This window comes from Eubalaena glacialis, chromosome 7 (genome assembly GCF_028564815.1).
Source record: "Eubalaena glacialis isolate mEubGla1 chromosome 7, mEubGla1.1.hap2.+ XY, whole genome shotgun sequence".
Classification (NCBI taxonomy): domain Eukaryota; kingdom Metazoa; phylum Chordata; class Mammalia; order Artiodactyla; family Balaenidae; genus Eubalaena; species Eubalaena glacialis.
In genome coordinates, this window is record NC_083722.1 from 32,430,459 (window position 1) to 32,450,462 (window position 20,004).

Below are 20,004 nucleotides of genomic sequence, written 5' to 3' on the forward strand. Positions count from 1 at the left end.
TTCCTTCAACTGTGAAATTACCTAGTGGTTTCTACAGCCCCGTGGTCTCTGTGTCTTCTGTGATCCTACAGTGTTTATAAGTGCGTGTGTGTGTGTGTGTGTGTGTGTGTGTGTGTGTGTGTTTTAAAACCCTGTTCCCCTGCAGCTGGAACTGGAGAAGGCAGCCTCTGCTCCATCTTCTCACCTTCATTTGTGCAGTGGGAAGCCATGACCTTTTTTTTGGAAAGTGTGATCAACCAGATGTTTCGAACATTAGATAAAGAAGTAAGTAATTGTTTCTTGTGCTGATTGCATAATAATTTTGATCTTTTTTTAATTATTATTTACTTATTTGGTTGCGCCAGGTCTTAGTTGCAGCAGGCGGGCTCCTTAGTTGCGGCTCGCCGGTTTCTTAGTTGTGGCATGCGAACTCTTGGTTGCAGCATGCATCTGGGATCTAGTTCCCTGATACAGGGATCGAACCCGGGCCCCCTGCATTGGGAGCACAGAGTCTTAACCACTGCGCCACCAGGGAAGTCCCCAATTTTGATCTTCTTAAAACTAGCAGTGGGATAGGAAAATATGTGAGTGTGCATCTTACAGAAGAGGAAACTGAGATTCAGAGAGGGTAAATAACATGCTCAAGGTCAAATAGCTAATAAATAGAGCTGGGACCCAAATTAGGTCTCTCTGACTTTAAGCCCCGTGGTGTTTAGTATTTGTTTTAGGGGATAATAAGATGAGCCTGATAGTACAGTGAACCACAGGTAGGGTAACTATTATAGGGAGGACAGTGATGGAAGCCTTGAATTGGAAAATCTAAGAGATATCTGCCAATTTATGGCAAATTGACCAGAATATTCATGATGGCTGATCTGTGTCCCTCTTTCTTGGATAATCTGATTAAACCGGATAACAGCATATACTATATTAACTATGTTAATTAGATTAAAAATAATTGGATCACTTATTTTGGGGTAATTCGTCTTAACTCATTCTAGGTTAGTTGTAGAAAGAATCTAAGTCCCTTGAAGATAAGTGAAATACAGTGCTTTTTCTGATAAATTTCAACACCCATTTATGATAAAAGCCCTGCAGAAAGTAGGCATAGAGGGAACTTTCCTCAACATAATAAAGGCCATATATGACAAACCCACAGCCAACATTGTCCTCAGTGGTGAAAAACTGAAACCATTTCCACTAAGATCAGGAACAAGACAAGGTTGCCCACTCTCACCACTATTATTCAACATAGTTTTGGAAGTGTTAGCCACAGCAATCAGAGAAGAAAAAGAAATAAAAGGAATCCAAATCGGAAAAGAAGAAGTAAAGCTGTCACTGTTTGCAGATGACATGATACTATACATAGAGAATCCTAAAGATGCTACCAGAAAACTACTAGAGCTAATCAATGAATTTGGTAAAGTAGCAGGATACAAAATTAATGCACAGAAATCTCTTGCATTCCTATACACTAATGATGAAAAATCTGAAAGTGAAATTAAGAAAACACTCCCGTTTACCATTGCAACAAAAAGAATAAAATATCTAGGAATAAACCTACCTAAGGAGACAAAAGACCTGTATGCAGAAAATTATAAGACACTGATGAAAGAAATCAAAGATGATACAAATAGATGGAGAGATATACCATGTTCTTGGATTGGAAGAATCAACATTGTGAAAATGACTCTACTACCCAAAGCAATCTACAGATTCATAAATGGCATATTAACAAATTAGATCTTAGGATCATTAACTTCATCTGCTTTTATATTCACTTCAGTTTGAAATGATGGCATTCTGAGTTTGTTCAATTTCTAGTAGTAGGTAATGCTACATCCCTAATAATGGCAGCATCATTTGTGAAAAATTTTAATAACATGGGGTAATGCTTAGAATTTTAAGGGCTAAGAAGCAGTATATAAAACCATATGTGACAACCATATTTACATAGAGTGTGAAGGGAATTTAGCAAAAGTGGTTTTCAGTTATGTCAACCTCCTTTTCATGTCTGTATCACAGGAAATTCCTATTAATGATGGAGTAGAGCTATTGCAGATGGTCCTGAACTTTGACACCAAGGATCCCCTCATCCTGTCCTGTGTCCTCACTAATGTCTCAGCACTCTTTCCATTTGTCACCTACAGACCAGAGTTCCTGCCCCAGGTCTTCTCTAAGGTAAACTCCCTCTCTTTGTAAACTTTATTTTGGCATTTCTAAGCTAATTATTTTTTGTAACTGTTTTTGTAAGTATATGAGACAAGCTAATAAACAGTTGTTTATTTATTTATCAAATATTTTCTCAGTACTTAATGTGGAGCAGGCACCATGCTAGTAGGAAAGCCTTGTCCTTTACCACCTCTCTGTTCGGGGAGAAAGGCACATAGACAGATGTGGTACCTACGTGGCATTGCAGTTAGTAGACATGTACACTGAGATGGAAAAGAGTACCTGAAGGAGGAGGTATCAATGTGTGCTGTCGGGTTGGGAGGTGATTTGTAAGAGGAAAGGTTTTGGGGTCCAGTTGAGGTGACTAGTGAGAGGTGAAGCACCACCTGAGTGAGAATATTGGACCAGGAGGAGGGAAGGAGTAAGGCAGAGAAGGGGTGAGTTCTGTTTTGCAGGACTAGGTTTAAAGTATACATATAATATCTCAGTGGAGACATCTCATGCTAAACTGGCTGTTTGAGGTTAAAGGTCTAGATTCAGAAAATTATGAGAGAAAATTAAGGCATCGCCATCATAGAAATGCCAATAGTAGAGGTGAAGCCCTAGCAAAAAGGAGTTTTATGTAGAGTTGGACATGTAGCTCAAGCAGAGAACCCTGACAGTCACCATCATTGAGGGAGAAGCCCTCAAAGAACAAAAAAAGGGATGGCCAGAGAGATGGAGAAAATGTTGTGTTACAAAGTCCAGGAGAACTTCAAAAATGTGGACTCATTTGTTGCCACAGAATTTCTTTAAGAATTGGAGAGTGTCCATTGGGTTCCTCTAGACCTTTGTTAGCGTGTTATTCCATCATAGTGGCTAGGGCAGCAGTCACATTGCATTGGGTTAAGGAGTAAGTGGGGAGTTATGAAATGGAATCAGGGAGAGTAGACCACTCAACTTTTAACAAAAAGTGGAGAGACGTGACCATGGCTGAGTTCTTGGGTGATAGCATGGATTGTTCTGGGATTCTGTGGCCTTTATCTTTGTAAAGTGTTTGCTGGTAAAATTGTGAATCTCAAGCCTCTTGCAGAGTTATCTGAGAAAATGAACATCTGAAACTTTGTAATGCCAGTTGAAAACCCTTTTGTTACCATATTGTTTGCACTTTGGGGATTTTGTTAGAAACTTTGTAACTGTTATTTAAAAATACTTTATGCATTTGGTACTGATGAGTGACCTTTTTTCTTCCCCTTAGCTATTTTCATCTGTCACTTTTGAAACTGTTGAGGAAAGTAAGGTAAGATCATTAATTCAGCCTACCAATTCTAACTTCTTAAGAACAAAAATGTGAATACCCAACACTTAGTGTAGATTTTTCTAATAAGCAAAAGGGGTTAATAAAGGCAGGAGATAGTCATATGATGGGGTGTTTTGCACTAGAGATACTCTAGGACAAATAGTAAACATGTGGATTCATGGTAACTATAAATGTCACTTGATTATACTCCCATAGCTGTGAAAATTGTGAATTTACCTCTGAAGGAGATATTTACATGATTCTCTGAAGCATCTGTTAATTATATTAAAAGTAGCTTTAAGTTTATTGAATATCTCTTCCCAGGCTCCCAGGACCCGGGCGGTGAGGAATGTGAGGAGACATGCTTGTTCCTCCATCATCAAGATGTGTCGTGACTACCCCCAGCTCGTGCTGGTAAGCCCTGGACTCTGTTCAAGTAACCACTGAGACATGCCGAGTTTGGGTACATTTCTCTATAAATCCACCCCTAATTATACCTCACATAAGGTTGGTCTTCCCCAACTCCAGAGCTACTCAGTGAAGTTTAGAAATGCAAATATATTGCCTCAGAATGAATTGTTCTCTTCCACATGGATGACCAAGTTTTCCCTGTCAGTGTACACCTCTTTACCGTACTATGTGTGATGTTCTTAACCACCACTGCCAAGTGATGTGCCTAGTCTTGAGAGAAGCCAGGTGCAAACCCCAACGTTTTTTGGAGGGTTTCTGTAAGAAGTTTAGCACTACTCCAGATAACAAATTAACCAAAAATTTCTTCTCTGAATACACAGCAGTTATTTGTGTGTGTCTGTCTGTCTCTCTCCCCCTCTCCCTCCTTCTCTCTCTCTATATATAAAATATATAAATATATATGTATATAAAACAAACTGATCTTTGTCCATGAAGATATTGTAAAAGTTGATATAGATATAAAAGACAGATGGTTTTCACAGTTGTAGAGTCGGAAAGCGCAGTTACCCAAATACTCAAACCTAAATTGCCTTGCCTGTTCAGCCAAAAGAAGAGTGTTATAATTAAATTATTAAGTGACAGTCTTATTGGCCTGACTGTCCTGGAAGTGTCTTCATCCTCTTTTTACCTTCCTTGAGTGACCCACCACTCCTTGAAACTCAGACCTTCACCACCTCCGGGTTTTTTTCTTTGTGAAATGCAGCCCAGTTTTGACATGCTGTATAACCATGTGAAGCAGCTCCTCTCCAATGAGCTGCTCCTGACACAGATGGAGAAGTGTGCCCTCATGGAAGCCCTGGTTCTCATTAGCAACCAGTTCAAGAACTACGAGCGTCAGAAGGTGTTTCTAGAGGAGCTGATGGCACCCGTGGCCAGCATCTGGCTTTCTGAAGACATGCACAGGTAGGGGAGATCCTTTGCCCTTGACCTTGACTGCACTTAAGTACCCATTCTCTTCTAAGACTATGTCCGGGGTCGGGGTGTAAGGATATCAAGGTGTAGTGGCACTATCAGTGATAGCTGAAGGCCTCTAAAACAGGGGTCCCCAACCCCCGGGCCACAGACCGGTACTGGTCCGCTGCCTGTTAGGAACTGGGCTGCACAGCAGGAGGTGAGCGGCAGAGGAGAGCTTCATCACCGCTCCCCATTGCTCGCGTTACCGCCTGAACCATCCCCCATACACCCCCGACCCCGGGTCCGTGCAAAAATTGTCTTCCACGAAACCAGTCCCTGTGGTGCCAAAGAGGTTGGCACCACTGCTCTAAAAGCAGTCTTGTAAGTGAAATGCCGAAAACATCACCTTGCTCTGCAGAGGCGTAGGAACAGAGACGAAATGACTAAGATGGATAGTGTGGGTCGGAAGGCCACAGAGTGAGGTCTGTTGTGGTGTCTAGTTGCAGCTTCAGCACATATAAAGAAGTGAGAACAGCCAGTAGGGCCATACAAAGTAGGAGCTGTACAGACACCCCTCTGTGCCCACATAGCCTTCTCAAGCTTGTACCCTTTTTGATTCTTAAAGTGTCACTAATAACATTTAGAAGTGGGAAGAGAAGTTAATAAATCTTCATATGACAGCTGACAATTTGATTAGATTCCTCTCACTGTAACAACTGCTCTTTGGGGGTGAAATAATCACAGCTTATTAGCTCTTGAGGAAGAAACTGTCCTTGCTTAAAGTCGTGCTGTAACTTGTCTTTCCCCCACCAACCTTTAGAGTGCTGTCAGATGTTGATGCTTTTATTGCCTATGTGGGTGCAGATCGGACAAGCTGTGACCCAGGCCTGGAGGATCCCTGTGGCTTAAACCGTGCACGAGTGAGTAAGCCTCTCCTGGGATAGGGAAGGTGCGTAGGCCACAGGTAGGAGTAGGGTGTTGTCATTTGTCCAGGTTCTTGTAGACTTATGTTTCTTTGTATACGAGCAAGAAATCTGGGAATCTCCACTTGCATTAGTGTCTCCCTTCTTTTCTTCTTTAGTCTTAAATTCTTGAGTTAGTTCTCACAGCAGAGCAGGTGGTCTTTTCTATGAAGTCATTATTTTGGCTTTAAGGATCTGTAAATAGCTTGGAGGACTGAAGGTGTAATGAGGAAGTAGGTCAGAACTTGGTCAGCAGGGTGGGTTCTCCCTGCCTTTGCTCTCTGGCAAGTTAAGTCCTAAATGGTGGCCTAACTTGCAAACCTGAGATTTTCCAGTTCTTTGCTATTCAAATAAGCATTGTTCCTGGCTCCATTACGGCAAAAGTCTTATTAATTAACCTGGCAAGTAGTCAATTGGTAGAAAGTACTATGAGTGAGGATTAGGGCAAAATCTATGAAGGCCTAAACTGGAGGATGCAAGGCCAACTCAAAAACAAGATGAAATGTTGGCAGGGTAAATACTGTTTTGAAGTATGTCCAAGCCCCCTTCTAATTGGGGTCCTGCAAGCCTCTGGAAGGATATCCTCATGAAAGGGAAGCTTTTAGAGCCTACCACTGGTCCTGAAGATGGCATTGAAAGGATCCCTTTTGGACTTGACCTTAAAGGAAGGGACAGGGATGGGGGCCGGGGTGGGCGTCTTTTCCTTTTGTCTGGCTTCTATGTCACCTTTGCCATAATCTTGCAAATATCTAATAGCACTTTTGTCTTTTCTTCCCCTTTTATGTTTACCTTTCATTTTTATGTTTTTCTGTAGATGAGCTTTTGTGTGTATAGCATTCTGGGTGTTGTGAAACGAACTTGCTGGCCCACTGACCTAGAAGAGGCCAAAGCTGGGGGATTTGTGGTGGGTTATACACCCCCTGGAAATCCAATCTTCCGTAACCCCTGCACAGAACAGATTCTGAAACTTCTTGACAATTTGCTTGCCCTTATAAGGTGAGTCAGAATAATGGTTTTTCTCTTGTATTTAAAACTTTTTGCCTTAAAAATCTCAAAAGCTTAATTTGTTTATACTTCTTCAGATCATATGGTGGTAAATAAGAGATTAGGTCTTGTTTCGTTCTAGAGGGACTCTCCTTTTTAAAAGTAACATTGACTCTCACTTTTTTTATTGTTGTTGTTATAGTTTTATTTTATTTATTTTTGGCTGCGTTGGGTCTTCGTTGCTGTGCGCAAGCTTCCTCTAGTTGTGGCGAGCGGGGGCTACTCTTCGTTGCGGTGCGCGGGCTTCTCATTGCGGTGGCTTCTTGTTGCAGAGCATGGGCTCTAGGTGCACGGGCTTCAGTAGTTGTGGCTCGCAGGCTCTAGAGCACGGGCTCAGTAGTTGTGGCACACCGGCTTAGTTGCTTCACGGTATGTGGGATCTTCCCAGACCAGGGCTCGAACCCGAGCCAGTGTCCACTGCATTGGCAGGCGGATTCTTAACCACTGTGCCACCAGGGAAGCCCTGGCTCTCACTTTTATAAGTCTTGCATTCCAAGTGAACACATGGGGGCTAATCTCAAAATGGCTTTTCTCATTTTGAGCCTCCTCTGTGTTCTTTTACTTCTTTATACTTCATTTCTACTTTTTACTTTAAGTTTCATTTGGTCTAAAGTTTTGCCACTAAAGGAATTGTTCATTGGGAGCAGGGCAGTTGATTTCTGTAGTGGTGCTTCTCTGGGTGAGGTATTCAAACGAGCTAATCTGAACTTATCAGTAGTGACTGTGTTCTCAAATGGACCAAACATCCAGTGGTTGAACATGCCAAAGGAAGGCATGATACATGCTCCACATCAGAGTCCTAGGTTTTTACTTCTCAAAGCTGAGTCCTCAGACCAGCAGCATCAGCAGTCACCTGAGAGCTTGTTTAAAATGCAGTATTAGGGCTTCACCCCAGACATACTAAATCAGAATCTGCATTTTAACAAGATCCCCAGGTGGTTTGTGTGCACATTAAAGGTTCAGAACCACTGTTATAAATCACATGAGCTAATATAATCAAGTGGAAGTAGGCCAAGTCTAGGCTTGTTGGTTACTCAATATATGTTTCATGCTTCAGGGATAGATGCTCTCTACAGTGAAAGAGAGCCTTTGGAGAGAATCAGTTTTTACTGGCCAAAGCAAAATTTGATTGCTTTTTACATCTCCTAGTGTTTCTGAGTTCAGGTTAGAGCTCTGTTCCACTGCTTTTTGGCCTCTTACCCAGGGTGTTAGAGCGGAGTCTCAACTGAGTAAACCAAATTTACTCAACATGAGTAAACCAGATTACTCATGTCTCAGGGATGCTCTGCTGACAACAGACACCCTGGACCATATGCTTAAGAATCCAAGGTTTTAAGTTAATGTTGACCAAATTGGAGGGCTGGAGTGTCTGAACAAGTTATCATTGTGGACGTGTCTATGGAAATAGACAATACTTTGCTCTGATTTCAAAAGGAGGAAAAAGATTTCAAAAAGAAGTATGGGTTACATGTTGAGAGGGTAGTAAAATATTTAGTCAAGGAAAAGTTTGTCTCCATATTGATGTTTTTAAGACCAAAAGGATCTTCTGTAGTTTAGAGAAATGTGAAAGTGATGAAGTCAGATAGCAACAGACTCATTGACTTTTTAAGCCTGTGGCCAGAGTTCCTGTGCTGGGAACCTAGACCTGGAAACACGGTTCATCCCTGGTTAGGTGAGGAGACAAGAGATTGTCATCTTGATATTCTTCTAAGAGTACAACACTTTTGGAAAATCCCAAAGTCAATCAAAAGGTATTTTGAAAAACGTTGACTGTAGTTATGGAGTAGTTAGATTCCCTGAGTAGTGTGCAGCTGGAGCTGTTAGAGTTTTGTCTTGTTTTCGTAGTAAGTTTTATCTTGAAGTATAATGTTAAGGGTACAAATATACATAAGAAAAGGACACAAATTGTGAGTGCGGGTAGATGAATTTTGACAAAGTGGACACCTCCATGTAATCAGCACCCAGATCAAGAAACAACCTTACCCAGCACCTCTTTTCAGTCCTACGTGCCCCTCAAGGGTAACCACTATTCTAACTTTTAACATTTTGCCTGGTTTTTTGAGCTTTAATAAATGGGGTCAGAAGCATGCACTCTTTTGTGCCTTGGCTTCTCTTGTGTAATATTATGTTTGTGAGCTCATCTGTGTTATTGCTTGTAGTTGTGGCTTGTTCATTCTCATTGGTGGGATGGTATTCCATTGTGTGAATATGCTGTAACTCATTTATCCATTTAGTGTTGATGGACTTCTGGTAGTTTCCAGCATTTTTTTATCACTACGAGTGCTGCTGTTAACATTCTTATAAATGTCTTTTGGTGTATACATAATTTCTGTTGGGTAGGAGCAGAATCCTACATGTAGGAGTAGAACTCCTGTTTATAAGGTATGCATATTTTCAGTTTTCATAGATAGAATCAAATAGTTTTCTAAAGTGGTGTACTAGTTTACATTCCTACCAGTTTGTGTATTAACTCCTTGTTATAAAACTCCTGTTTTAACTCCTTGTCAAACAAATAGTCTGATAATCGAAGGTGTTAGAGCTGCACTGTCTAGTATGGTAGCCACTAGCCACATGTGGCTGGCTACTGAGCACTTGAAATGTGGCTAGTCTGAATTGAGATAAACTGTAGGTGTAAAACGCACACTATATTTTGAAAACTTAGTACAAAAAATGTAAAAATATCATTAATTTTTATATTGCTAACATATTGAAATGATTTTTTGATGTGTTGGGTTAAATAAAAATATAATTAATTTAACCTGTTTCTTTTCACTTTTTAAGTTTGGCTGGTTAGAAAATTTTAAATGGCTTATGTGGCTTACTTTTTATTTCTATTGCACGGTGTGTTCTTAGTGGGTTGGGTGGAAGATAGATGTGGGGAGCAGAACTCTCTAGTTCTCAGAAGGTTCATTATCATCATTCATTATCTGTTTAGAATAACAACTTTTCTGTTAACTTAAAGTTTGTTACATTGTTTCCAGATATCTTCTATATGTTTTATTGAAATCTTTGTATGTGGGAAGTCTTGTTTAGCATAGCGATTATACTTTTTTTTTGGGGTTTGATATATGTATATATTGTGAAATGATTACCACAGTAGGTTTAGTTAACACCCATCAGCTCACAGTTACACATTTTTTTTCTTGTGATGAGAACTTTTAAGATCTCTCTTAGCAACTTTCAAATGCACAATATAGTATTAACTATAGTCAGTGTGCTGTATATATTACATCTCCAGAACTTACTTACCTTTTTTTTTTTTTTTAAAGTTATTTATTTGTTTATTTATTTATTTTTGGCTGTGTTGGATCTTCGTTTCTGTGCGAGGGCTTTCTCTAGTTGCGGCGAGTGGGGACCACTCCTCATCGCGGTGCACGGGCCTCTCACTGTCGCGGCCTCTCTTGTTGCGGAGCACAAGCTCCAGACGCGCAGGCTCAGTAGTTATGGCTCACGGGCCCAGTCGCTCCGCAGCATGTGGGATCCTCCCAGACCAGGGCTCGAACCCGCGTCCCCCGCACCAGCAGGCAGACCCCCAACCACTGCGCCACCAGGGAAGCCCCCTTACTTACCTTTTTAACTGAAGTCTGTACCTTTGACCACCTTCGCCCATTTCCCCCACCCCCATCTCCCTCCTCGGGCAACCATCAAACTGTTCTGTTTCTATTAGTTTGGTTTTTTTGATTCAACGTACAAGTAAGATCATACTGTTTTTGTCTTTCAGTGTCTGATGTGTTTCACTTAGCATAATGCCCTCAAGGTCCATCACGTTGGCACAAATAGCAAGATTTTCTCCTCTATTGTGGCTGAATAATATATACCTGTGTGTATGGCAATTACACTCTTAGTTGGTGATACTAAGAATATTTCAGATAGGTACAGACTGTGCAGAACTTAAAACTTTTATTACTTGATTGTCTTTTTCTTTGCCAAGCAATAACTAGTTCCTCTTAATGTGGAAGCATAGTGCTCTAACTTGCAAGTGTGTCAGGAAAGGTGATATTTCAGGAACCTGAATGTCACTAGGGCTTGTAGGACTCCCTGGAGCCATAGATACGAGAGCAGTATGTACTGAGTCCTCCTTCCATTACTTGTGAGTTACAGGTGCAGGCACCATGGTGCCATCTCCTTGGCGAAGGGGAGGAGGAGGAGAGGAGACTATACAGAATACAAGATTTTGTTGTAGCATCAGGGACATTTGACTATGATGCATTATATTTTTTAAATTATATCTATTTTTTAAATTATATCTTGGGATCACAGTCACACTTAATTAAAGAATAAAAATAAAAAACATCTCATCTGTTCCCCATCAAATTTAAGACTATGAATTTCTTTTCAAGAAGAACTGATTTGGGGCTTCCCTGGTGATGCAGTGGATAAGAATCTGCCTGCCAATGCAGGGGACACGGGTTCGATCCCTGGTCCGGGAAGATCCCACATGCCGCGGAGCAACTAAGCCTATGCTCCACAACTACTAAGCCTGAGCTCTAGAGCCTGCGAGCCACAACTACTGAAGCCCGCGTGCCTAGAGCCCATGCTGCACAACAAGAGAAGCCACCGCAATGAGAAGCCCGCTCACCGCAATGAAGAGTAGCCCCCACTCGCAGCAACTAGACAAATCCCGCGTGCAGCAATGAAGACCCAACACAGCTAATAAATAAATAAATAAATAGGAAAAAAGCTCTATTTAAAAAAAAAAGGACTGATTTTATGAGAGATCATTTCATAGTATTAGACATCTTCCCAAACAACCAAGAAAAACTTAATTCAGAAACCAAAAAGTTGGCAAATTGCAGTTTTTAAAAGTAAGTGGCACCACTTACCAACCCTTGAGCTCCACACAGCAGGAGGTAAAGGCTAAGGTAGAATTATGGATAGCCTCACAAAATACAAGCAAATTGAATCCAACAGCATGTTATAAGGATTATACACTATGACCAAGTGGGATTTATCCCAAGGATATAAGAGTGGTTCAACATACAAAAATAAATCAGCATAGTACACCATATTAATAGAACAAAGGAAAAAACCCACTTGATCATCTTAATTGACACAGAAAAAGCATTTGACAGAATCCAACACCCTCTCATGATAAAAACACTCAGCAAACTAGGACTAAAAGGGAGTTCAAAAACTACTCCTGCTAATAAATAAATTCAACAAAGTTATAGGATACAAGATCAACATACAAAAATCAGTTGTGTTTTTATACACCAGCAATGAATGATCCCAAAAGGAAATTAGGAAAATAATTCCATGTACAATAGCATTCAAAAGAATAAAGTACCCAGGAATAAATTTAACCAAGGATATGAAAGACTTATACATTGAAAACTAAAAAACATTCTGGAATTAAAGATGACCTAAATGAAAAGGCATCCTGTATTCATGAATTGAAAGACTTAAGTTCGTTAAGATGGAAATATTTCTCAAAGCAATCTATAGATTGAATGCAGTCCCTATTAAAATTCCAACAGTGGGAATTCCCTGGTGGTCCAGTGGTTAGGACTCCAAGCACTGCCACTGCAGGGGGCACAGGTTCGATCCATGGTCAGGGAACTAAGATCCCTCATGCTGCGCAGCATGGCAAATACATACATACATACATACGTACATACATTAAAAAAAAAAAATTTCCAACAGTTTTTTTTTTGCACAAAGCTGATCCTCAGATTCATATGGAATTGCAAGGGGCCCCTAAAAGCCAAAACAGTCTTGAAAAAGAACAAAGTTGGGAGACTCAAACTTCTCATTTTCAAAACTTACTGCAAAGCTACAGAAATCAAAATAGTTTGGTACTGAGAAGGATAGACATATAGAAAAAGATAATCTAATCAAAATAGGCAAAAGGCTTGAATAGACATATCTCTAAAGAAGATATACAAATGGCCAACAAGGCCATGAAAAGATGCTCAACATCTTTAGTCATTAGAGAAATGCAAATCAAAACCATAATGAGATACCACTTCATACCCAATAGGATGGTTACAATAAAAAATAATGTTGAGGAGATAGCTTCAAGATGGCGGAGGAGTAAGACGAATACATCGATATGAGGAACAGCTCCTACAGAACACCTACTGAACGCTGGCAGAAGACCTCAGACTTCCCAAAAGGCAAGAAACTCCCCACATACCTGGCCATGTGGCTGACAGGGTCTTGGTGCTCTGGCCGGGTGTCAGGCCTGAGTCTCTGAGGTGGGAGAGCCGAGTTCAGGACATTGGTCCACCAGAGACCTCCCGGCCCCACGTAATATCAAACGGTGAAAGCTCTCTCAGAGATCTCCACCTAAACGCGAAGACCCAGCTCCACTCAACGACCAGCTAGCTACAGTGCTGGATACCCTATGCCAAACAACTAGCAAGACAGGAACACCACCCCACCCATTAGCAGAGAGGCTACCTAAAATCATAATAAGTTCACAGCACCCCAAAACACACCACCAAACATGGTCCTGCCCACCAGAAAGAGAAGATCCAGCCTCATCCACCAGAACATAGGCACCAGTCCCCTCCACCAGGAAGCCTACACAGCCCACTGAACCAACCTTACCCACTGGGGGCAGACATCAAAAACAACAGGAACTACGAACCTGCAGCCTGCAAAAAGGAGACTGACCCCAAACACAGTAAGTTAAGCAAAATGAGAAGACAGAGAAATACACAGCAGATGAAGGAGCAAGGTAAAAACACACCAGGCCAAACAAGTGAAGAGGAAATAGGCAGTCTACCTGAAAAAGAATTCAGAGTAATGATAGTAAAGATGATCCAAAATCTTGGAAATAGAATGGAGAAAATAAAAGAAACGTTTAACAAGGACCTAGAAGAACTAAAGAGCAAACAAACAATGATGAACAACACAGTAAATGAAATATAAAATTCTCTAGAAGGAATCAATAGCAGAATAACTGAGGCAGAAGAACGGATAAGTGACCTGGAAGATAAAATAGTGGAAATAACTACCGTAGGGCAGAATAAAGAAAAAAGAATGAAAAGAATTGAGGGCAGCAATTAGAAAAAGAAGAACAAAAAAACCCAAAGTTAGCAGAAGGAAAGATCATAAAGATCAGATCAGAAATAAGTGAAAAAGAAATGAAGGAAACAGTAGTTAAGATCAATAAAACTAAAAGCTGATTCCTTGAGAAGATAAACAAAATTGATAAACCACTAGCCAGACTCATCAAGAAAAAAAGGGAGAAGACTCAAATCAATGGAATTAGAAATGAAAAAGGAGAAGTAACAACTGACACTGCAGAAATACAAAGGATCTTGAGAGATTACTGCAAGCAACTATATGCCAATAAAATGGACAACCTGGAAGAAATGGACAAATCTTTAGAAAAGCACAACCTCCCGAGACTGAACCAGGAAGAAATAGAAAATATAAACAGACCATTCACAAGCACTGAAATAGAAACTGTGATTAAAAATCTTCCAACAAACAAAAGCCCGGGACCAGATGGCTTCACAGGCGAATTCTATCAAACATTTAGAGAAGAGCTAACACCTATCCTTCTCAAACTCTTCCAAAATATAGCAGAGGGAGGAACACTCCCAAACTCTTTCTACAAGGCCACCATCACCCTGATACCAAAACCAGACAAAGATGTCACAAAAAAAGAAAACTACAGGCCAATATCACTGATTAACATAGATGCACAAATCCTCAACAAAATACTAGCAAACAGAAGCCAACAGCACATTAAAAGGATCATAACACCATGATCAAGTGGGGTTTATCCCAGGAATGCAAGGATTCTTCAGTATACACAAATCAGTCAATGTGATAAACCGTATTAACAAATTGAAGAAAGACCATATGATCATCTCAATAGATGCAGAAAAAGCTTTTGACAAAATTCAACACCCATTTATGATAAAAACTCTCCAGAAAGTAGGCATAGAGGGAACTTACCTCAACATAATAAAGGCCATATATGACAAATGCACAGCCAACATTATTCTTTTTTTTTAATTTTATTTATTTATTTACTTATTTATGGCTGTGTTGGGTCTTCGTTTCTGTGCGAGGGCTTTCTCTAGTTGTGGCAAGCAGGGGCCACTCTTCATCGCGGTGTGCGGGCCTCTCACTATCGCGGCCTCTCTTGTTGCGGAGCACAGGTTCCAGACATGCAGGCTCAGTACTTGTGGCTCACGGGCCCAGTTGCTCCACGGCATGTGGGATCTTCCCAGACCAGGGCTCGAACCCGTGTCCCCTGCATTGGCAGGCATATTCTCAACCACTGCGCCACCAGGGAAGCCCCAACATTATTCTTAATGGTGAAAAACTGAAACCATTTCCACTAAGATCAGGAACAAGACAAGGTTGCCCACTCTCACCACTATTCAACATAGTTTTAGAAGTTTTAGCCCCAGCAACCAGAGAAGAAAAAGAAATAAAAGGAATCCAAATCGGAAAAGAAAAAGTAAAACTGTCACTGTTTGCAGTTGACATGATACTATACATAGAGAATCCCAAAGATGCTACCAGAAAACTACTAGAGCTAATCAATGGACTGGGTGAAGTAGCAGGGTATAAAATTAATGCACAGAAATCTCTTGCATTCCTATACACTAATGATGAAAAATCTGAAGGAGAAATTAAGGAAACACTCCCGTTTACCACTGCAACAAAAAGAATAAAATACCTAGGAATAAACCTACCTAAGGAGACAAAAGACCTGTATGCAGAAAGCTATAAGACACTGATGAAAGAAATTAAAGATGATACAAACAAGTGGAGAGATATACCGTGTTCTTGGATTGGAAGAGTCAACACTGTGAAAATGACTATACTACCCAAAGCAATCTACAGATTCAATGCAATCCCTATCAAACTACCAATGGCATTTTTCACAGAACTAGAAAAAAAATTTTCCCAATTTGTATGGAAACACAAAAGACCCCGAATAGCCAAAGCAATCTTGAGAAAGAAAAACGGAGCTGGAGGAATCAGGCTCCCTGCCTTCAAACTATACTACAAAGCTACAGTAATCAAGACAGTATGGTACTGGTACAAAAACAGAAATATAGATCAATGGAACAGGATAGAAAGCCCAGAGATAAACCCACACACATATGGTCACCTTATCTTTGATAAAGGAGGCAAGAATATACAATGGAGAAAAGACAGCCTCTTCAATAAGTGGTGCTGGGAAAACTGGACAGCTACATGTAAAAGAATGAAATTAGAACACTCCCTAACACCATACACAAAAATAAACTCAAAATGGATTAAAGACCTAAATGTAAGGCCAGACACTATAAAACTCTTAGAGGAAAACATAGGCAGAACACTCTATGACATACATCACAGCAAGATCCTTTTTGACCCACCTCCTAGAGAAATGGAAATAAAACCAAAAATAAACAAATGGGACCTAATGAAACCTGAAAGCTTTTGCACAGCAAAGGAAACCATAAGCAAGACGAAAAGACAGCCCTCAGAATGGGAGAAAGTATTTGCAAACGAAACAACTGACAAAGGATTAATCTCCAAAATATACAGGCAGGTCATGCAGCTCAATATCAAAAAAACAAACAATCCAAAAATGGGCAGAAGACCTAAATAAGACATTTCTCCCAAGAAGATATACAGATTGCCAACAAACACATGAAAGGATGCTCAACATCACTAATTATTAGAGAAATGCAAATCAAAACTACAATGAGGTATCACCTCACACCGGTCAGAATGGCCATCATCAAAAAATCTACAAACAATAAATGCTGGAGAGGGTGTGGAGAAAAGGGAACCCTCTTGCACTGCTGGTGGGAATGTAAATTGATACAGCCACTATGGAGAACAGTATGGAGGTTCCTTAAAAAACTAAAAATAGAACTACCATATGACCCAGCAATCCCACTACTGGGCATATACCCTGAGAAAGCCATAATTCAAAAAGAGTCGTGTACCACAATGTTCATTGCAGCTCTATTTACAATAGCCAGGACATGGAAGCAACCTAAGTGTCCATCGACAGATGAATGGATAAAGAAGATGTGGCACAAATATACAATGGAATATTACTCAGCCATAAAATGAAATGAAATTGAGTTATTTGTAGTGAGGTGGATGGACCTAGAGTCTGTCATACAGAGTGAAGTTAAGTCGGAAAGAGAAAAACAAATACCATATGCTAACACATATATATGGAATCTAAAAAAAAAAAAAAAAAAAGTGGTTCTGATGAACCTTGGGGCAGGACAGGAATAAAGACACAGACGTAGAGAATGGACTTGAGGACATGGGGAAGGGGAAGGGTAAGCTGGGATGAAGTGAGAGAGTGGCATGGACATATATACACTACCAAATGTAAAATAGATAGCTAGTGGGAAGCAGCCACATAGCACAGGGAGATCAGCTCGGTGCTTTGTGTCCACCTAGAGGGGTGGGATAGGGAGGGTGGGAGGGAGACGCAAGAGGGAGGAGTTATGGGGATGTATGTATATGTATAGCTGATTCACTTTGTTATACAGCAGAAACTAACACAATATTGTAAAGCAGTTATACTCCAATAACGATGTTAAAAAAAAAAAAGATACATTAAAAAAATAATTTTGAAAAAAGAAAGTAATAGGTGTTAGCAAGGATGTGGAGAAATTGGAACTCTTGTACACTGTTGGTAGGAATGTAAAATGGTACAGCCACTCTGGAAAACAGTTTGGCAGTTCCTCAAAAAATTAAAAATAGTGGGAATTCCCTGGTGGTCCAGTGGTTAGGACTCCGTGCTTCCACTGCAGGGGGCCCAGATTCTATCCCTGGTTGAGGAGCTAAGATCCTGCAAGCCGTGCAGCACGGCCAAAAGCATAAAAATAAATTAAAAAATTAAAAATAGAATTACCATGTTAAGCAGCAAGTCCAGCTTGAGGTATATACTCAAAAGAATTGAAAGCGGGTCTTAAAGAGGTATTTATACACCTATGTTCATAGCAGCATTACTCACAATAGCTAAAACGTGGAAGCAACCAGTGTCCATCAGTGGATGAATCGATAAACAAAATGTGGTCTATACAAACAGTGGAATATCATTCAGCCTTAAAAAGGAAGGAATTTCTGCAACATGCTACAACATGGGTGAACCCTGACTATGCTAAGTGGAATAAGCCAGTCATAAAAAGGCAGTTTAAACATGGGTGCTAATGAATACACATGGTTAGACTTAAAAAACATTATTGAGGGTTTTTAAAAAATAAGCATGGGGCTTCCCTGGTGGCTCAGTGGTTAAGAATCTGCCTGCCAATGCAGGGGACACGGGTTCGAGCCCTGGTCTGGGAAGATCCCACATGCCGCGGAGCAACTGGGCCCGTGAGCCACAACTACTGAGCCTGCGCGTCTGGAGCCTGTGCTCCGCAACGAGAGAGGCCACGACAGTGAGAGGCCCGCGTACCGTGATGAAGAGTGGCCCCCGCTTGCCACAACTGGAGAAAGCCCTCGCACAGAAACGAAGACCCAACACAGCCAAAAACAAACAAATAAATAATTAATTAATTAATTAAAAAAAAAAAAAAAACATGGTCTAAAATGATCTATTCAGTGTTCATCTTAAATATTTGATCTTGCTGGTCCATGTTCTGTAATTTTCTATACATTTGAAATGTTTTATATTTAACTTTTAAAAGAGAAATAGGTAGTTATGCCCTCTGGCTATAGATTGTTCCGTGGTGCCATTGCAGTGGAAGGCAGGTAGATCAGGTCTATAGTCTAACAAAGGTAAGTCATTTTGGTGGGGAAGAGATGCTCATGCTGGGAATTGCAAATGTGCCTCTAGGAGACTAAACAGCTGCCAGGGCATTGTTGGGTCCATGCTCTTGATTCAGAGACAAAACATCCTAAAAATGGGGGCATATTACTACCTGCTCTGTGTTCCTGCCTGTGAACGATGATACCTCTGACATTCCATCCTCTATCATGGGCAGTCAGAAAACTGGGAGTGCCTTGGCATTGTCTAAGGTTTGAAAGAATTTTGCTTTCCAGCTTTAGACTGTGATGTTGTCCGGCTCTCTCAGAATTCGGTTCTTGTGGTTGATTGCTATTAGGTGTTGTATACTGTACAAATAAACTTAATAGCATCAAGTCTATCCCCTTCTCCAGGGAAACATTTAAATTCCCCTGCCAAGAGTAGTGTTGACAGAGAGGTATCTATGTGGAAACGTAGTATCACTGAATTACAAGATGCAAACCCACTCTTTCCTACTCCAGCAGACTAAGAAAAGTTCACATAGCATTCCTGTTTTTTTCAGAACTCACAATACTTTATATGCACCAGAAATGCTAGCCAAAATGGCAGAACCTTTTACGAGGGCTCTAGATATGCTTGAAGTGGAAAAATCTGCTATTTTAGGTAAGAAATGTGACCTTTTTTTTTTCTTGAAGTTTTCTATACCTTTATATGCCTTTATATTTCTATACCTTATCTCTAATGCAGCTTCAGTGTGCCTTGTGTCACCTTCTCCTCACCTGGCACTACCTTGACCACCTGTTTGTTCAGAAATGCATGTATGAGGTTCCTACAGGCTCTCTAGGAACAAGTGTGTTTACTTCATTATCTTATCATGCAGAGAAGGTCTTCAGAAGTACACACACCCCATGTTAACCCCTCCTTCGCTTTAGCTGCCAGCTGGTAGTATGTGTTAGAGCCTTTAGATTATAAATAAACCATGCTTTTTGACCTGAAGGATATTAGCATACTTTCCTGCCTTTTGTATATGGGGGGGAAAGTATTCAAACAATTAAGCTTAAATAGCTTTAATCAGTAAAATATTATGTATGTTATCACTTTTTTTTTTTTTTTTTTTTTAATCTGTAAAGTGCCCCACATAGTGCCTGGCACCTAATACTAATAATGACAAATACTTCTATAACCAATATTACGTGCCAAGTGCTATATTCTAATCATTATATGTGTTAGTTCATTTAATCAATCTAGGAACACACGACTCTTTTTTTTAACTTTTGGGTTTATTTATTTATTTATTTATGGCTGTGTTGGGTCTTCGTTTCTGTGCGAGGGCTTTCTCTAGTTGCGGCAAGTGGGGGCCACTCTTCATCGCGGTGCGCGGGCCTCTCACTGTCGTGGCCTCTCCCGTTGCGGAGCACAGGCTCCAGACGCGCAGGCTCAGTAGTTGTGGCTCACGGGCCTAGTTGCTCCGCGACATGTGGGATCTTCCCAGACCAGGGCTCGAACCCGTGTCCCCTGCATTG

General features: G+C 40.6%; 1 protein-coding gene across 4 annotated transcripts in view; it reads left to right on the forward strand.

Annotated features, from left to right (window-relative positions):
- The window catches only part of XPO5 (exportin 5), a 48,349-nt gene that overhangs the window by 17,933 nt on the left and 10,412 nt on the right, over window positions 1-20,004 (forward strand). For all 4 annotated transcript variants that reach the window (XR_009701559.1, XM_061196152.1, XM_061196153.1 and 1 more), the window contains 8 exons: window positions 146-264; window positions 2,005-2,160; window positions 3,389-3,430; window positions 3,755-3,844; window positions 4,605-4,804; window positions 5,616-5,715; window positions 6,572-6,753; window positions 19,044-19,144. Coding sequence is in view for 3 of the 4 variants with exons in the window: in XM_061196152.1 (XP_061052135.1) it covers window positions 146-264; window positions 2,005-2,160; window positions 3,389-3,430; window positions 3,755-3,844; window positions 4,605-4,804; window positions 5,616-5,715; window positions 6,572-6,753; window positions 19,044-19,144 (990 nt within the window). In the remaining variant the exon portion in view is untranslated. The remainder of the gene's footprint in view (window positions 1-145; window positions 265-2,004; window positions 2,161-3,388; window positions 3,431-3,754; window positions 3,845-4,604; window positions 4,805-5,615; window positions 5,716-6,571; window positions 6,754-19,043; window positions 19,145-20,004) is intronic.